Raw genomic sequence first — 17974 nt, 5'->3', positions numbered from 1 at the left:
TTGAAAAATGGGAAGATCCTGATACTGGTCTTACATTATTGCATTGCCTCATGTGTGCTGGGCATGGGCTTCTCCCCTCATGAGGCGTTCTCTAGCTTCTCATTAAATCCTTTCTCTTAGGGGCTCCTGGGCAGCTCAGTCAGTTAAGTGTCCAACATGATTTCAGCTCAGGTCATGATCCCAGGGTTGTTGGATCCAGGCCCACATTGGGCTCTGCACTGAGAGCGTGGAGTCTGCTTCAGATCCTCTCCTTCTCTCTCTGCCTCTCCCCGGCTTGCGAGTGCACATTCGCACACACATACTTCCTCTCTCTCAAGAGTAATAAATAAACATTTTTTTAAAAATCCTTTCTCTTAGCCTTCTTGCTCATCTGCATCACTCGTTTAGTCTTACAGTCTGAGTCTGACATCCTTTTTTTAAGTATCCCTCTTTTTAATTGATAGACTTAGTTTTACACACCTACCCTAAGGTTAGTTTCTTAGCAAGATGGACTAGATTGAAAATATCCAGAATGCGCAAATACAAGGCAGGCCACCATTTCCTCAAGGAAGAGATGCAGCTGCTGGTTTTGGCAGACTTAATTATGCATACTTTTTGGAATTTGTAATATTGCCTTTTTCTTGTTCACATATCATGAAACAGTTTTATTTAAACATGTCATACATATCCTTGTCATCCTGTCTCTGTCATTTTGTAGTTACCTCTTTTCCAGAGCACATCTCCTTTCTTTATTAGTTGTTCATGGTACAGCTTTCCCCGCCCTCCCACCGTCACCTCAACGCCTGATGCTACCACTGGAAATTTTATCCCAATCCCTCCCTCCCCATTTGTCCTATGTAGGTCCTTTTGACTAAAGTGCAGTCCCTGGACCTGCAGCATGGGCATCACTCTGGAGCTTGTTAGAAAAGTGGGATCTCAGGTCTCACCTTGATCTAATGAATCAGAATCTGCATTTTATCAAGATCTCAAGGTGATTTGTATTCTCAGTAACCTGTGAGAAGCATCTATACACATGTATTTGCAGTCTCTGTATAAGAGCACTTTTAAAAGGCTTTTTATAGTAATCTAAAACTTGGAACTTGAAGATTATACTTCAGGCTAATACTGAATTGTATTAAAAAGTCGTTGCTTCTCATATTAGGACTTAATCAAGTGACCTCGATAAGTATACAAAACTTAGAAAAAAGAGGTTTTGTTTCAGTCCAGTGTACTATGTTACTCAAGATTTTTAAAAGGAAGCTTTTCAGTAGTATGAGATATTGTAAGGAACCATAAAAGGTGTCTCCTCTTTTCTGAATAGTTCACTTTTATACATGGGTATTTATGATGATAACATGGTGAAGTTACTTTTCCTGGATTATGTGGGTGTTCTAAGAAATAATTTAAATAAGTATCAGATCATGTATCTGTGTGTATTTCTAGGTAGGGAAAGATGGTTGAAAAGAAATGTTCTGAGTATGTCATTAACTTTTCTCCATGTATTTCGTTTTGAGTAGGTGGAGAAGCTTTGGGAGCTTCTTTGCCCTCTGCTTAGAACAGCACTGTCCAACATTACAGTAGAAACTTACAATGACTGGGGAACTTGTATAGCAACATCCTGTGTAAGTGCTGCTTCTTTTTGTGTCTAACTGATCTATTCAAACTATTTCATGCCCTTTCTTAAAACCTGTGAAATCTCATTATATCTCCTGAGTCTTGAAATTTTTCTTCACGTTTTTGTCATCTAACATAATTAAAGATGGCTGTTTAGCCTTTCACATAAACCTTGAGTGATAATTCTTAAGTGATTATTAATTACATCTTCTTTGTCATGGTAATGCATTCTTAGATTAAATGGCAAATTGTATCATATATCTGGAAATGTGACTTACATATAGTAAAAGCCAGATGATACAAGGTTATATAGATGTTACTTTCCACACTAAATATGTCCCTAGCTTGTAAACTTTGATTTAAAGACAATCCATTTAGCTAAGAACAGTTTTCTTACTATTAGTCTTTCTAACATGAGCTATATTTGGATTTGACTAACCTATGAGTTTTAGTTTGATTTTCTCCCCTCATACTTGTATTTATTTATAATACTGCTAAAATAACAGGATCCAGGGGCGCCTGGGAGGCTCATTGGTTAAGCGTCCACCTCCTGGTTTCAGCTTAGGTCATGATCTCACAGTCCGTGGGTTTGAACCCTGCGTCAGGCTCCGTGCTGACAGTATAGGGCCTGCTTGGGATTCTCTCTTTCTGCCCTTTCCCTGCTCATGTACATGCTCGCTCTCTCTCTCTCTCTCTCTCTCTCTCTCTCAAATAAACTTAAAAAGAAAATTTTTTAAACTAACAGGATCTGGTATATATAGAAATTTGTAGGACCCCTCTTTTTATTGTTATTTTATATTTTCAACACAGGAAAGCAGAGATCCCCGGAAACTTCATTGGCTCTTTGAGCTACTGTTGGAATCACCATTGAGTGGTGAAGGAGGATCCTTTGTAGATGCATGGTAAATAAAAAGAAAACTTACAAGGTTAACAAAAGATTTTGCAACAAAAGATAACAGCTTTGCTCTTGATGTGTAAATGGAAGTGAACTGTCTATACTCCTAAAGGCTAGATGATGTAACTGTTTTCTTGTGAGAGATGAATGATCCAGTTCAGTACAATTTATGACACTAAGTAGAGCTATTTCTCCAGCTGGGAAGAAGTAGAAATGGAGGCAACCTGAGCAATTCAGACAAAATTTAGATTCAGCCATCTCCGCTGTCAGATCTTTTCATTTGGGGCCGCTTTTTTATGCCATGACAACACTAACTTCTTCATCACATCCTCTCCTTTTTCACTCTTTCTTATTAGGAAAGAACAGAGTAATCCTTTCAAGGAAAAGTATTCTTGGTGTGGGATATAAGGAGCTGGAAAAAATTAGTAGACTAGAGAAGGAAATCTAGGTAATCTTGTTAACAAGAACAATTTGTTGCTATTACTATTTAATGGGGAATATTCTGATGCTTAGAAATCAATTCATATTCTCAAGTCAGTATTTCTTTTGATTATGTAGTAGTGGAGAGGAAATGAGAATACAGAGAAAATGATGCAGTAAAAGTAATAAAATCTTCATAAACGTGCTGTTTTGAATTGTCCATTTTATTATTTATTAGGTAAGAAAATGAAACAATTTGAAGTAGAGTCTAGACTCCATTAATCTATACTGTCATATGGAAAGGCAGGGACAGGCTCTAACACAACTGTCCTGTATTTTAATTCTAGTCGACTCTATGTGCTGCAAGGTGGCCTTGCCCAGCAAGAGTGGAGAGTGCCGGAGCTATTGCACAGACTACTGAAGTACTTGGAACCCAAACTCACCCAGGTTTACAAAAATGTTAGGGAAAGAATAGGGAGGTAGGTATTATTTTCTCTGTGGTATGGTATACTTCTTGAGTTCTTTTTTTAAATTAAATTTTAGTGTCTCATAGTACTGGTTATGTTATATTGAATTCCATGGTACTCTTCAAGTTGTGTTATATATTGTGTTTGGGACACTAGACAGGAGGCCATCATGTAAAACAGGACAGCAGTGAGCTCATAAGCCAGAGGTGAGCATTTGACTGGTTCTCAGTGCCTCCAAATTCTAGGCATAGCACGAGAGACTCTCACAGAAGTCATCATTCAAATATTTATTTTGCTTGGGTCATCGCTTTTGAACCTTAGTTTTATTGATAATGTGGGATTTCTTCTCATTATACATATTTCATTTCACAGTGTGCTGACCTACATATTTATGATAGATGTTTCTTTGCCAAACACGGCGCCAACAGCATCCCCTCGGGTCCCTGAGTTTACTGCTCGAATTCTAGACAAACTGAAACCCCTCATGGATGTGGATGAAGAAATTCAGAACCATGTTATGGAAGAAAATGGAATTGGTGAAGAAGATGAACGAACTCAAGGCATTAAACTCTTGAAAACTAGTGAGTGGCTAAAATTAATAGAAACTCACTTAAAAACAGACAATTTATAACTGGGGTGGGGGGGAACAGAACAAAACAGACATTTATTTAGATCATCCTTTTGTCGTTCCCCCCCCCCCATTTTTACCTTGGTAAAACATACATAATATAAAATTTACAGTTTGGTGGCATCAAATACATTCATGTTGTTGTACAACCATTGCCTTCGTCCATTTCCATTACTTCATCTTGCAGAACTGAAGCTCTGCACCCAATATTCCTATCTGTAAATTCTTATTCCCACCCTCCCGTTGCCCTGGCAGCCACCATTCCACTCGGTCTCTGAATTTGCCTATTCTAGGTACTTCATATAAGTGGAATCATACATTATTTGTCCTCTTATGCCTGTTTTTTTTACCTTTGCATAGTGTTGTCAGTATTTATCCATTTATCTGTTGAGGGACATGTAGGCTATTTGTGCCTTTTGGCTACTGTGAATAATGCTGCTGTGAGCAGTATTGTATGGGTATCTGTTTTGAGTCCCTGTTTTCAATTCTTTGAGATATTGGAAGTGGAATTGCTGGACCATATGGTAATTCTATGTTTGACTTAATTTTTAAGAGCAACCAAGCTCTTTTCTTCTGGCTGCACCTTTTTCTGTTCCTACCAGCAAGCACTGCAAGAGGGTTGCATTTTTTTCATGCTCATGCCAATGCTTGTTTTCTGTTTTTGTGACTTACAACTATCCAGATGCGTGTGAAAAAGATAACCCCGTGGTTTTGATGTGTTTCCCTAAAGATCAGTAGTTAAACATCTTTTTATTTGCTAATTTCCCCCCCCCCCCTTTTTTTTTTTAAATCTTTGGAGAAATGTCTCTTCAAGTCCTTTGCCCATGTTTGGACTAGGTTATTAATTTTGTTATTGAGTTGGAGATCTTTATATATTCTGGATATCAACCCCTTACCTCATAATACGATTTGCAAATATTTTCTCACTCAGTGGTTTGTCTTTTTACTGTCTAATATTAGTATCCTTTGATGTACAAAAGTTTTTAATTTTGATGAAGTCTAATTTATCTATTTTCCCTTTTGTTGTCTTTGTTTTTGGTATCATATCCAAGAAATCATTGCCAAATCCAATGTCATGAAGTTTTTCCTTTAAGTTTTTTTTTAAGAGTTTTGTACTTATAGTTCTTAAGTTTAGATCTTTAATCCACTCTGAGTTAATTTTTGTATATGGTGTAAGGTGAGGGTCAACTTCATTCTTTTGCTGATGGGTACCCAGTTTCCTGGCACCATTTGTTGAAAAGACTCATTTCTTTATTGAATATGGCACTCTTACTGAAAATTAGCCATATGTGTGAGGGCTTATAGACTCTCTAGTTTATTCCACTGGTCTTTATGTCTGTCTGTCCTTATGTCAGTGCCACACTATTTGAATACTGTAGTTACTAGTAAGTTTTGAAATCTGGAAGTGTGAATCCTCTAACTTTGTTCTTTTTCAAAATTGTCTTGGTTATTGGAGGTGTCTTGTTACTTTTATATTTAAAATTTTTTCAAGCATTCTAAGTATAAACAACTAACTTGTTATCACTTTTACTGCATGAAAATTAATGAAGGCTAGTTTTAATTTGTAGTTGGTGTTGCTATTTAGTAGGTTGTTAATAATTTTGCTGATTCATTTTTGAGAGTGGCTTTGGTGCCCTAGTTGGTTGACACCCGTTATGTGGTTCCTGTCATCATGCTGATTAGTGAGTGTCTAATTTATGAAGTAACATAGATGATCTCTTTCTTAGTATTGAAGAGTTAGTTACCGGAGTTATCAGAGTGACTCTCTGACACCAGCACTACAATATTATTCTACTTTTTGCTCTCTGACTATATAGCAAAGACTGATTCTGTGTGTGTGTTTTCAAATAGTATTGAAATGGCTGATGGCTAGTGCCGGAAGATCCTTCTCTACAGCTGTCACAGAACAACTTCAACTTCTACCTTTGTTTTTTAAGGTAAGTTTATGGCTGAAATTAAGAATGCATCACCCTCTGTTAACTAACTGGAATCTAAATAACAACTTGGAAAGGAGGGGGAAAAAAAGAATGCATCCCCTTCTGACCTTCACCGGGAATTTATATTTTATATTTATCATCTGATGGCTTATAGTTTTATAGACTGTGTAGGAGCTGGTTGGATCTCTAAGAAGTAGAATAGTTGCAGGGAAATCATGAGGTGATGGTAGTTTAATACTTGTTGAAATAATCTTTTTAGCATTTGGTAAGCCTAGGATCTTGACAGATACGTGAAGAGTTCATAGACAGTACTGTTTTACCGATAACCAATTTCAAAGTAATAGTTTAGGAAAATATTCGTAAATTAAAAAAAAAAAAAGACACAATGAAGTTTTTGAATGTAGCTATTTCTGATTTTTTTTATTTAGTGTATAATCTGAGGTTTTATTAAATATTCTACATACAGTATATCGTATTTATTTTACAGTGCTCAATGGGACTATAATAGCTTGTAACAAATATCTGCCAGAAATAACTTGTTTCTGGTAATCCTATAACGACATTGACAAAAGGTATAACCTGAGGTGGTTCTAATTATCATCTAGTCGGATGATGAAGCTAATAAACTAAGGTCGCAGACTGATACATTGGCTGCCACAGTTGTAGTCCACAGTCACGTGTGGTTAGGAAGCAGTCTGGTATCACTGCACATTTGGAACCGTTGGGGCAGACATCACCACGACTTGACAGTTACTGTTCAATATAGTTACCATTTCAGTAGGAACGTCCTTGTTACTGTTTCTCAGCAAGTATAATGCTAAACTTCTGTTTTGCCACAGTATACTTTGTCTTTGGGAAATTTCAAAAAATAGAGCTCTACATAGTAATTTTCAAAAGATTCACCACTAAAATACTTCTAAGAATTCTGTGTAGGGCCTAAAGCCCATGAGCACCTCTGGGATCTTTTGGGATAGAAGAATGGACAGTAGCTATTAGTGTATATAGGTCCATGTTACTTGTAAGTCATTGGGGTACATAGGGTTTTTCTTTAGGTCAGTGATGCTTAAACTTTTCTCCACTGCCACATAAGCAGTGGATATAGAACATGATCTCATAGGTTCTTACATGCGTAATGTGCGGTGAACTTGGGGATAGTTGGAGTTCTACCCCTTTCTTTCACTTAGAAAGAAAGAAAGAAAGAGAGAAAGAAAGAGAAAGAAAGGAAGGAAGGGAGAGAGGGAGGGAAACGGGGAGGGAGGAAGGAGAGCAGAGCCTGGCTGGCTCATTTGGAAGGGCATGTTACTCTTGATCTCAGGGTTGGGAGTTTCAGTCCCATGTTAGGGGTAGAATTTAAAAAAAAAAAAAAAAATCAGTAAGGAGGTGTATGAGAGTGAGGTTTGATAGAAGGATATTTTGAATCCATGTGACATTTATAAAACTGAAATCATCAGAAAGCTGTATTGTATGAATTGCTTGTGACAGGCCTAACATTTCACCTGCATCTTCAGATGTTGAGATTGAGAATCTGCTTTAGGTCATCATGGTGAGTGGGGTCTGGGGTACAAAGACACTATATAGCACACAAATGAGCAGTCAGTTTGCATGCACATCAGCTTTGTAGAGTGAAGATAAAGAAAGGAGTCTGAAAGCATATTGTTGCTTATTAAACTGTGGGAGGCACTCAGAAATGGTAGGAGATGAGATCAGAAATTCTGTTTTGGACATACTTGAGATGCTTCTTAGATTCTAAATGAAGTGTTATATATCTCATCCCACAAAAAACAGTTGTGTAGCAATTCAAAAAACAAAAAACCTTGAAATCTGTATCAAAGTGGAAGTTTCTATTATTTGCCTATTCTAGTTGAAGAGTCTGCATACCGCTAAAGGTTAAAGGAGGAGGATTTTCAAACAGGAATAGTTTACACAACATTGGCTTTAGACTTAAAAAAAGAGACCTACTTTAAAATCCTGTTTGTGAGAGGTGCAATTTTGTGATCTTGCACAGGCTACTGAACTTGTAAGACTGACTCCTTATATATAAAGTGAGGGATAATACCAATATCCCTCACAGAGTTGTTGCAAGGATGAAATGAGACAATGCCTGTAAAGCAGAGAGCACGGTGTCAGATACTTGTATATATTGTAATTATTGTAGATTATTTTTGTTAATAATCTTTAAGTGCTTTTTATTTTGTTTATTTTTAATTTTTTTTAGTATTTATTTTTGTGAGAGAGAGAGAGCAAGGGAGGGACAGAGCGAGAGGGAGACACAGAATCCAAAGCAGGCTCCAGGCTCTGAGCTGTCAGCACAGACCCCAATGTTGTGAGTTCAAATGAACTCACAGAACTTATGAGCTGTAAGATCATGACCTGAGCTGAAGTCAGATGCTTAACTGACTAAGCCACCCAGGCGCCCCTAACCACATTTTAGTTTGGAATAATAAAGAGTTCTGATGACTACAATCAGGGAGGAAGAGAGGATGTATTATATATCTTATTTCAGACTTCACTAAGGGCTCATCAAAACTCACCACTGTACAATAATAGTTTTGCATATACCAAACTTAGAGAAAAATTTACAGATGTTGTACAAAGTTACATGCCATTGGGGTGACTGGGTGGCTCAGTCAGAAATTAATAGATCACTTAGAAATATCTAGGCAGTTCAGTACCTGGGGACCTAGGTAACAGAATTTAACAGCCTCCTCAAGATGCTGTCTCCTTGCATTTCTCTCTTCAAGATTTCAGATGTCCAGGAGCACCTAGGTGGCTCAGTCAGTTGAGCGTCTAACTTCAGCTCAGGTCATGATCTCACGGTTTGTGAGTTCAAGCCCCACGTCGGGCTCTGTGCTGACAGCTCGGAGCCTGGAGCCTGCTTCAGATTCTGTGTCTCCTTCTCTCTCTGCCCCTCCCCCACTCACACTCTGTTTCTCTCTCCTTCAAAAAGAAACATTTAAAAAAAAATTAAAAAAAAAAAAAAAGATTTCAGATGTCCAGAAAAAGTCTCATTGGCTGGGCTTGGGTCTCTTGCTACACTTTGGCTAGGCTGTATGATCCCTTGATTGACAGACCTACCAGAATGACAGAAAAGGATGCTTTTCCAAAGTTAATCAAACTGTTGTTATCAGCAGGAGGGATGAATAAATTGGCAAAGAAATGCACATATTTATGCTACAAATAGACCATAAAACACCTTTCTTACTTCGTATCTTAAGGAAAACCCAAATCACTGTATGTCAGTCTGTTCTGTAGTGTGACCAGAAAGCAAATGATAATAATTAGCATTACCCGAAGAAAGCCCCTAAATTCCATGGGCACATTTTTCCCCAAACTTTTTATTTCAAAATAATAATGATGCACAGGAAGTTACAAAGATAGTTCAAAGAGGTCTCACATACTCTTCACTCAATTTTCTCTAGTAGTTACATTTCTTTTAAACTGCAGTGTATTCTCAACATCAGAAAATTGAAATCGTTTAACCAATTTATACTGTGTATAAGTCTATACACCCCTTTGGTGTATACCCCCTTTGGTCCCAGATGAACATTCGCAAACTTTAAGGTTGTGTGAATCTTCGTGTTTCTATAACTACACATATGGTAGTTAGAACATTAAGACAGTGTACACATGTGTTCTTTTAAAAGTCATATCTAGAAAGAAAAATAATGCTTTTAAGAAAATATTAAAGTTGAAAATTTTAAAGTTGAAGTGAGTTGGTATGATTCAGGCAAACTTACCTATAGAGCAGTTGCTGATAAAGAAATGTAGATGTTGTTTCTTGAGATGAACTAAGAAGAAAGTACTCTTGTAGAGATGGCCTGGCTCAGTTGGTAGAGCCTGTGACTCTGGATCTTGGGGGTCATGAGTTTGAGCCCCATAGTGGGTACAAAGGTTACTTAAATATATAAATACTTTTTTAAAAAAGTGTTGGAGGGGGTGTACTCTTCCAAACTTAGAGGCTTTATTTGTAACTGAAAAGGTTTTCGTTCCACAAACAGGATGTTGTTCATAGAGAAATCCCTGCAAAGTAAAATATCTAAGATATTTGGGGGTGCCTGCCTGGTTCAGTCAGAAGAGCATGTGACTCTTGATCTCAAGGTTGTGAGTTCTACCCCACATTGGGAGTAGAGATTACTTAAATAAATAAAAACTTGAAAAATTATATCTAAGAGATTTTAATCTCCCTGGCATATAAAAGTAGTCTATTCCAAATGAATTGTTATCCTATGCTGGTAATTAATAATGGTTAATTTGCTGCTTTGGAACATGATATTCTTTATAGTGAGGTTTATCCATTGGACTTCAGGATTTTACTGGTTTTAGTAGAACATTTTAATCTGTTCTCAACTTGAGAACATTATGTCCTAATTTTATTCATAAAACAAATTTTTTCATGAATGGTAGGAAGAGAGACTACTGATTCAATAGGTGAGTGAGTCACCTTAAATTTTTCTGGTGGTAATGGTAGGCCTGGCAGCAAATGAGTATCTTCTTTTTTATACTACAGTTCAACTAACCAAACTCTAAACCACCTCATTTTTATTGTGGAGGAGTTAAATGACAAAGGAAAACAGCTCCATCTACATGGCCTGGACATTTGTACTGTTGGGTATTTGTAATAATTTTTACGCTGAATTTGTTTGGTGTGTATCTGTTTATACCTTTGTGAACACACCTGTACCATACACCAGTTTGGTTGGTGTGTGTATGGGTTTGTTGTATGTACAAAAACTAGAACTAGTTCAAGCTGCAAATTGATAAGGGCCATCTTTTCACATAACTGCCTCTCTTTATAATGACGACTATATTACCGTTTAATCAGTTTTCTGTGGATGGTAACTGGTTATTCCCAGCTTTTGGCTGTTAAAAAAACAGTGATAATAGTCTTTTGCAAATATGAGTATTTTTGTAGGATAATTGCTGTGTATGAAATGGCTGTGTAAAAGGTCTGTTTGTGTTGGTAATTTTAGTGGATACTGCCCTCCAAAGAGCCTGTCTTATCTCTTTCCCGCAAACCCTGATGTTTCTTAAATCTTTGATGGTCAAATAAAAATTATTGTTCTTGGGGTGCCTGGTTGGCATGCAGCTCTTACTCTCAGGGTTGTGACTTCAAGCCCCACTTTGGACATGGATCCTACTTTAAATAAATAAATAATTAAAAATAAAATCACTGTACCTCTTTAGTGAGACTGCCTCCTTGTACATTGGCTCTTTTTATTTTTCTGCCAGCTATCTGTATTTTGCCAGTTTTCTTTTGTGTTATTAGGGTGTTCCATTTTCATAAGTTTCTTTATTTTTAATGATGTTTTGAAGTTTGCTAGTCCAAGATTATTTTTTTAAACAACTCTTGTCTTATTTTTATGGTTTTATCTTTTGAATTTAAATTCGCAGTATAAGATAGAAAATTGATATGATTACTTTTATATAAAGTATTGATGTAAAGGTACAGCTTACTTTTCAAGATAATCTATCTTTTCTCGATCGATTTGAGATGGAATCTGATATGCTGGTTTTAGTAAAGTCTGCTAAGGGAAATTTACATGGTGAATTAGTATACTCTACTTGGAGGTTTAGTTGTTAAAGAAAAATTATTCTGATACCTGTTAAAATCATAAGGAAGACTTTATTTAGGTCTGTTGCGATAGGTGTCAAGACTGAGTAGGGGAGAGAGACTGGGCTCCAAGCCTAATACAGCAGACAGCTGCGGATACTTAGCCAACAAGACGAATGGGAGGAGGTGTCAGTGGATAGTGTACTAAGAGGAGACGTCAAGGGCAGGGGATTCCTGCTAAACTGACTTGACAGGATTCTTCCTGAAAAGCAGCCCATGATGATCAGATACCAAAGGTGGAGGTCAGGAATTGGATTACATACAGAGGGTGAGGTCTTCTCTAAAAACAGACTTGTCAGGATTCTTGCTACAACTGGACTCAGCAGGCCCAAGGACTAAAAGAGAGCTCGAGTAACCAGGCTAAAGCTGGGTAAATAAGGATAGTTAAAGTAAAGGCATGGTTAAGTTCCCATTTGTTATGGGTATGCAAAGAAATTTGGGAATACTAAACTTTGAATATCTCCCCTAAATTGACTTCCTTAGTGTTTTAGAAAAAAATAATTTTTTTCCCATATTAAAGCTATACTTTCAGAAGAAACAAGAGAGGTAGGTGCCTGGGTGATTCAGTCGGTTAAGTGTCTGACTTTGGCTCAGGTCCTGATCTCACAGTTTGAGTTCAAGCCCTGCATCCAGCTCCCTGCTGTCAGTGTGGAGCCTTCAGATCCTGTCTCTCCTCTCGGCCCCTCCTCCATGCACACACGTGTGCGCGCTCTCTCTCTCTCTCTCTCTCTCTCTCTCTCTCTCTCTTTCTCAAAAATAAATAAATTTTGAAAAAAGAAATAAAATATACTTACGCTGTTTTAGAGGACACTTATTTAAGGGTTGGGGACAAAGAAGGCTACCTAAGTGTACTTTATTTTACCAATTTGTCTTTGGAGACTTAAAAATACTTTTTATGATCAGAAAACAAAATTAAATGAAAATTCCCTTTACAAAAAGCGAAATAAAATGAATCTCACCTCACTATGTAACTGGTTGTAAGGATAAATACACAGAGTGGTGACTTTTAAAACAGAAAATCAGGGTGCCTGGGTGGCTCAGTCAGTTAAGCGTCTGACTCTTGATAATGGCTCAGGTCATGATTTCACGGTTCATGAGATCCAGTCCCGCATTAGGCTCTGCGTGCTCTCTCGCTCTCTCTCAAAATAAATAAACTTAAAAAAAATCATGCATGCCTTGTGAGAAATGCATCCTCTAATATTGGAATGAAGCTATTATGTTATTTAATGAAGAGCAAATAACAATTGCCGATAGTGTTAAAAAAAAAAATTCAACAGAATAAATTTGAAGATCTTACTGGGTTTGTTTGTCCAGTGATCATGAATGGGGACAGTACCCCTTTAGCAAATAGAAAGGAGTTTCAAGGAACTCTACAACATAGAAGGCTTTTTTTAAAGGCTGTAAGGGAATGGGACAAGGAAGGGCATAAACAAAAAGGACTCTTTCCAACAAGGTCATCTTTCTGTAGGGGAGGGGCAGAGGTCTGTCTTGGAGTTTACTATTACTGTCACTGATAAGGTAATTCCACATTACCTGGGTGATGGTCATATTCCTGGGTGTGACTTAAGTGAAAACTACAGTTAAGTCTTGGTTTGCAGGGTTGGGGGCAGTTGACATCATTTTGAGCCTGTTCCTTTTTTAGCAATAGGAACTGAAATTTTTAGCATGAGTGACAAGAGATATAAAAATACAGCTGTTTAGTGAAATCTCAGTCATCCTAAATTTGAAAACATCAGTATGATCTCATGATCTGTTTCTCTTTAGAAAATATGCTTATTTCCTAGCAGTGTCCACAAAAATTCATAACCACTAATCAGCCTAGTAGTGATCACTACTCGTAGTGCCCAGATTATGGTTTCTAGGTATCATTTCCCACTAGAAGAATCAGGGCTCCTTGGAGAAATAGCTGATTTCAGGTTTGGACCAGAAATGTACAGGATAGACCTCATTCATCTTATAGCAGAAACCAAGGATGTTACAGTTATGTTAAAGGACTCAGGAGCCATTTTGAGCACCACTAAGATTAAAACCATTAAATTTGTTGAAATTCATTAGTTCATAATGACATTTAAAAAAAATTCATTGTTCACATTTGGAGAATAGGAAGGAAACATTCTGAAGGAGGGAAGGCTTTTCTCTATGAAGAAGAGATGAGTGTCAGCATTTTGCAAACCTTTTTATAATGGTTCATCACAAAGAATACTGACCATAAGTGAAGGAAGTACACACCATTTATTTTGTACTCAGACAGTTAAACTTGAAAAAAATCATGCTGGAGCCAATGAATGCCACCACAGGGATGCAATAAGAGAAGGCCATTTATAGGGGACAATACAAAACTAAGGAGCCAGGCCTTCCTCCACTTTGTTTTAAAAACGGGGGTGGGGGGGGGGTGGGCAGGGCGCCTGGGTGGCTCAGTCGTTTAAACATATGACTTCAGGTCAGGTCATGATCTCGTGGTTCCTGATTTCGAGCCCCACGTCAGTCTCTGTGCTAACAGCTCAGAGCCTAAAGCCTGCTTGGGGTTCTGTGTCTCCCTCTTTCTCTGCCCCTCCACCCCGCCTCAAAAATAAACATTTAAAACATAAGAGAAAAGGCAAGGACTTTTAAAAGAGGATGGAGAGAATTTAGAGATTTTTTAAAATACATTTTTTCACAGAATCTTTTACATTTAAGAGCCACATGAACCAAATACAGTGTGTGGTCATTATATTGAACCAGATTCCAAACAACCAGTTGCAGTAACACATGTACAAAATAATTGGGGGAAATTTGAACACTACTGTACACTTTATATTTTGACTATAATGAATTTTAGTGGGTTATGTCATTCCAGGTTTGTTTTTAATAAGTAATTTTATCTTTTAGAGATCTATAATAAAATATTCGTGGGTGAAGTATGTCTGGGATTTGCCTCAGATAATTGGGGGATGTTGTAAAAAATGAGGGGGTTACCTGTGAGTTTGTTATTGTTGAAGAGGTAATTGATTTTATGGAGACTCCTTGTACTATTCCCTAGTTTTTGTATATATCTGAAAATTTGCATAGAAGTTTACTTTTAAAAGTAAAATGTGATTTTTTTTTTTTTATGTAAGGATGCCTTTGTACTTCTTGGCTGTTATTTTCAATTACGTGTTTGTCTTTTTTATTGTTCTCTAGATTGCCCCAGTGGAAAATGACAATAGCTATGATGAACTGAAAAGAGATGCAAAGTTATGTTTGTCACTAATGTCTCAGGGGTTGCTTTACCCTCATCAAGTGCCTTTGGTACTTCAGGTGCTAAAACAAGTAAGAGTGTATAACAAATATTTATATGATTTTGTTAGAACTTGGTATATCATTCTAAGAATTTCACAGAGTCCACTGTAGTGCACATAAAACCTGAAATTTGTTTTTCATTTTGAATTTTCTTTTAGTATGAGGGAAGACATATATTGACCAAAGAAACAGACCTAGATTCTGTACCTGCCTTTGCCACCAACTTCTGTGACCTTGGGGGCAATCACTCAACCCCCAGATTTTCTATATACACAAAGAGCTACTTACTGAAGCACCTCAGATACAATGTGCTTATGAGTGAGGGGGGTGGTCATTCCCTTTCATCAATATCCCCTTTATTTTATTCACTTGTATTTCCCGGTTTCTGGTTAAAAATAATGATGATGATAATAATAATAATAATAATAATAATAATGTGCAACTCTTAGGAGTCAGAGCATTAGTTATAAATAATTTTTTTCAAGAGTTGACTTTTGAATGTGTTCCTTTCCCTTTACTTTCAACCATTCTAAATAACTAACTTTACCTGAAATAGTTTATGCAACCTTTTATTTAGAAGGATATAGGACATGAGCTTGCTCTAACTATACTTGTAAAAGTAGAGTTGTAGTAGATTATATTATTTGCGTGTCATTTCTGTCATTTTTGTTCTTGGTAGCACTGTTTGCATTGTTTCTACTTCTTCTCATTTACAGACAGCAAGAAGCAGTTCTTGGCATGCTAGATACACAGTACTGACCTACCTCCAGACCATGGTATTTTATAACCTCTTTATTTTCCTTAACAATGAAGATGCAGTTAAAGACATCAGGTGGCTGGTTATAAGTCTTTTGGAGGATGAGCAACTAGAGGTAAAGTTTGAGATACAGCAAATCAAATGTAATACATTTAAAGAAGGCATCATGCCCTACCCCCTCTTTAATAAGTATGCACTGATTGCTTTTCTTAAAGTGTAAATTATTAAAAGTAACTTTCATTTTAACATACTCTGTGTGATTGGTTTTGATACCCTAATCATGACTTCCTGTCGTACAAATGGAAACAAACATTGGGCATGTACTTGTTCTGGCATCTCTTTGAACGTGGACAGATAACATTTTTGAACCAAAGTTTTCTTATATGTGAAATTGCAGGTGATAATATTTTCCTTACTAACTTAAGAGCTAATAGGAATGTCCATGAAGGCAATTTCAAGAGAATAAAAATCCACACACAAATGCTATTATCCAGTAGACTTAAAATAGGATTGTTGCCCCTTTTTATTTTTCTTGGTAGAGAAATTAAAGGTAGCTTTTGAGGTGAGGTTACATTAACATTTTGTACAAAAAGATAAATCTCTAAGTTAAAATAGCCAAATGTAAGAAAAGCATGTTGTAGTAAATACGGATTAAGATACAACTTTTGAAATTGGCCTTAGGTAAAGAAAATTCATTGAAATTTTTGTGAAATTTGTACTTTTTTAATTTTATGGGCTTTATGGGTTTTCTGTGTGGTAGAACACTCCCAGTAATTATATATTCTACTGAAAATAGATTATATCAGTAGGAAACTAGGAATGGAAATTTTTCTACCTCCCTAATGAGCCTATTCATTTGTAGTACAGCTTTATTGTTTTCTGGGAGCCAATATCGTCTAGTCCCTTAGATACTCACAGCTGGTTATGACAACCACAACAGACTTCAATGTAAATATTTACAGTTATCCATAACTTTTTAACTTGTATTTTTTAGTAACTTGAATGGAAATGAAAACGTGGAAATCTTGAAATCAGTATTTCCTAATTTTAAATATTACAGTAATCACATTAAATTGCATTTACTGTTTGGCTGGACCTTGTAGAACATTTTCATAATTATTTTTATATTCCATGTAGTAGGCTTAAGCATAACTGCTACTATAAGTATAACCATGCCATTCATTAAAACTACCTTTCTTTTTTTTTCCTAAAGATTTTTTCTTTTTTTTAAGTTATCTCTCAACCCAGTGTGGGGCTCGGACTCACAGCCCCAAGATCAAGAGTCGCGTTTTCCACCCACTGACTGAGCCAGCCGGACACCTCTGTCATATTTTTTAAAACAGAATATTGAGTATCAGTAATAATTAGTGACAGCTACTCATAATACTGAAAAAACGTTATAATAATCTAAATGAGGAATGTTTAAAGAAAACTATTGATTTAAAGGAAAACTTTTAGGGGTGCCTGGCTGGCTCATTTAGTAGAGCATGCAACTCGATTTCAGGGTCGTGAGTTCAAGCCCCATGTTGGGTGTAGAGCCTACTTTAAAAAAAGAACGTATAATGATGGTGACAGGGTTGTCAAGATATATAATGAGTATTCCACATTAGTCTTCTGTCATAGTATGTTAGCACTGGCTCTTTGAAAAGCAGCTGATAGCCACAAAATTCACAGTAAAATTGTTCATACATTGGAATTTAGTAATCCCAATTTTTAGGATCCAACTTAAGAAAACACATAACAATATGGAAAAAAATTATATACATAAATTAAGAATATTTTTAGCACAATAGAAGTTGAAAGCATTCTAATCAATAGTTGGATATAAAAATGAATCATGGTATTAAAAGAAATAATGCAACCGAATATGAAGTAGTGAAACGTTTTATAATGTAATTCACTTAATAGTGTGATTAAAATGTTAAGTATGCAAAAACTGTCAACACTAAAACATTTAAGACCAAACCTTTTGAAGCAATAAATAGCAAAATATTCAGGTTTTTTTTTTCAAATCATTATTTCCTGTCTATGAATATTTAGCAGGAATTTTGTGATATATCTGAGAAGATAGCATTTTACTGCTTTTTTGTTTTCAACAAAACTTGAGTTCCCGTTCCACTTTGAAATGATACACTCTGCATTTAGCACTTCTGAAAACGATGTTTGTAGTCTGACATAAACTTGTGAGATTCCTAAGAAGTAAATTGCACAGAAGTAGCTACAATATATGCCCATTGCAGAAATTGTCCTGTATCTCTGTTACCAATGAAAATAACAATAGCAGTAGATTTTAGAGATCTGGACTCCAGGAAAACTTTGTTTTAATGTTAGGCTCTGGCACTGCTTTTAAACAGTTATATAGCCCTGATAAGAAGAACTGTTGGTCAATGGGAAAATGCTTTATGGAG

At 36.4% G+C, this 17974-nt stretch overlaps 1 protein-coding gene across 2 annotated transcripts in view; it reads left to right on the top strand.

Moving 5' to 3' along the window:
• Positions 1-17974, top strand: part of PSME4 (proteasome activator subunit 4) — a 98351-nt gene that overhangs the window by 75053 nt on the left and 5324 nt on the right. For both annotated transcript variants that reach the window (XM_027072449.2, XM_053200596.1), the window contains 7 exons: positions 1497-1601; positions 2404-2495; positions 3256-3387; positions 3748-3956; positions 5855-5940; positions 14711-14839; positions 15526-15681. In XM_027072449.2, the coding sequence (XP_026928250.1) occupies positions 1497-1601; positions 2404-2495; positions 3256-3387; positions 3748-3956; positions 5855-5940; positions 14711-14839; positions 15526-15681 (909 nt within the window). The remainder of the gene's footprint in view (positions 1-1496; positions 1602-2403; positions 2496-3255; positions 3388-3747; positions 3957-5854; positions 5941-14710; positions 14840-15525; positions 15682-17974) is intronic.

Source organism: Acinonyx jubatus, chromosome A3 (assembly GCF_027475565.1).
Source record: "Acinonyx jubatus isolate Ajub_Pintada_27869175 chromosome A3, VMU_Ajub_asm_v1.0, whole genome shotgun sequence".
In the NCBI taxonomy this organism is placed as follows: Eukaryota; Metazoa; Chordata; class Mammalia; order Carnivora; family Felidae; genus Acinonyx; species Acinonyx jubatus.
The sequence above is the reverse complement of the archived record's forward strand: the minus strand, read 5'-3'. Positions and strand labels throughout refer to the sequence as shown.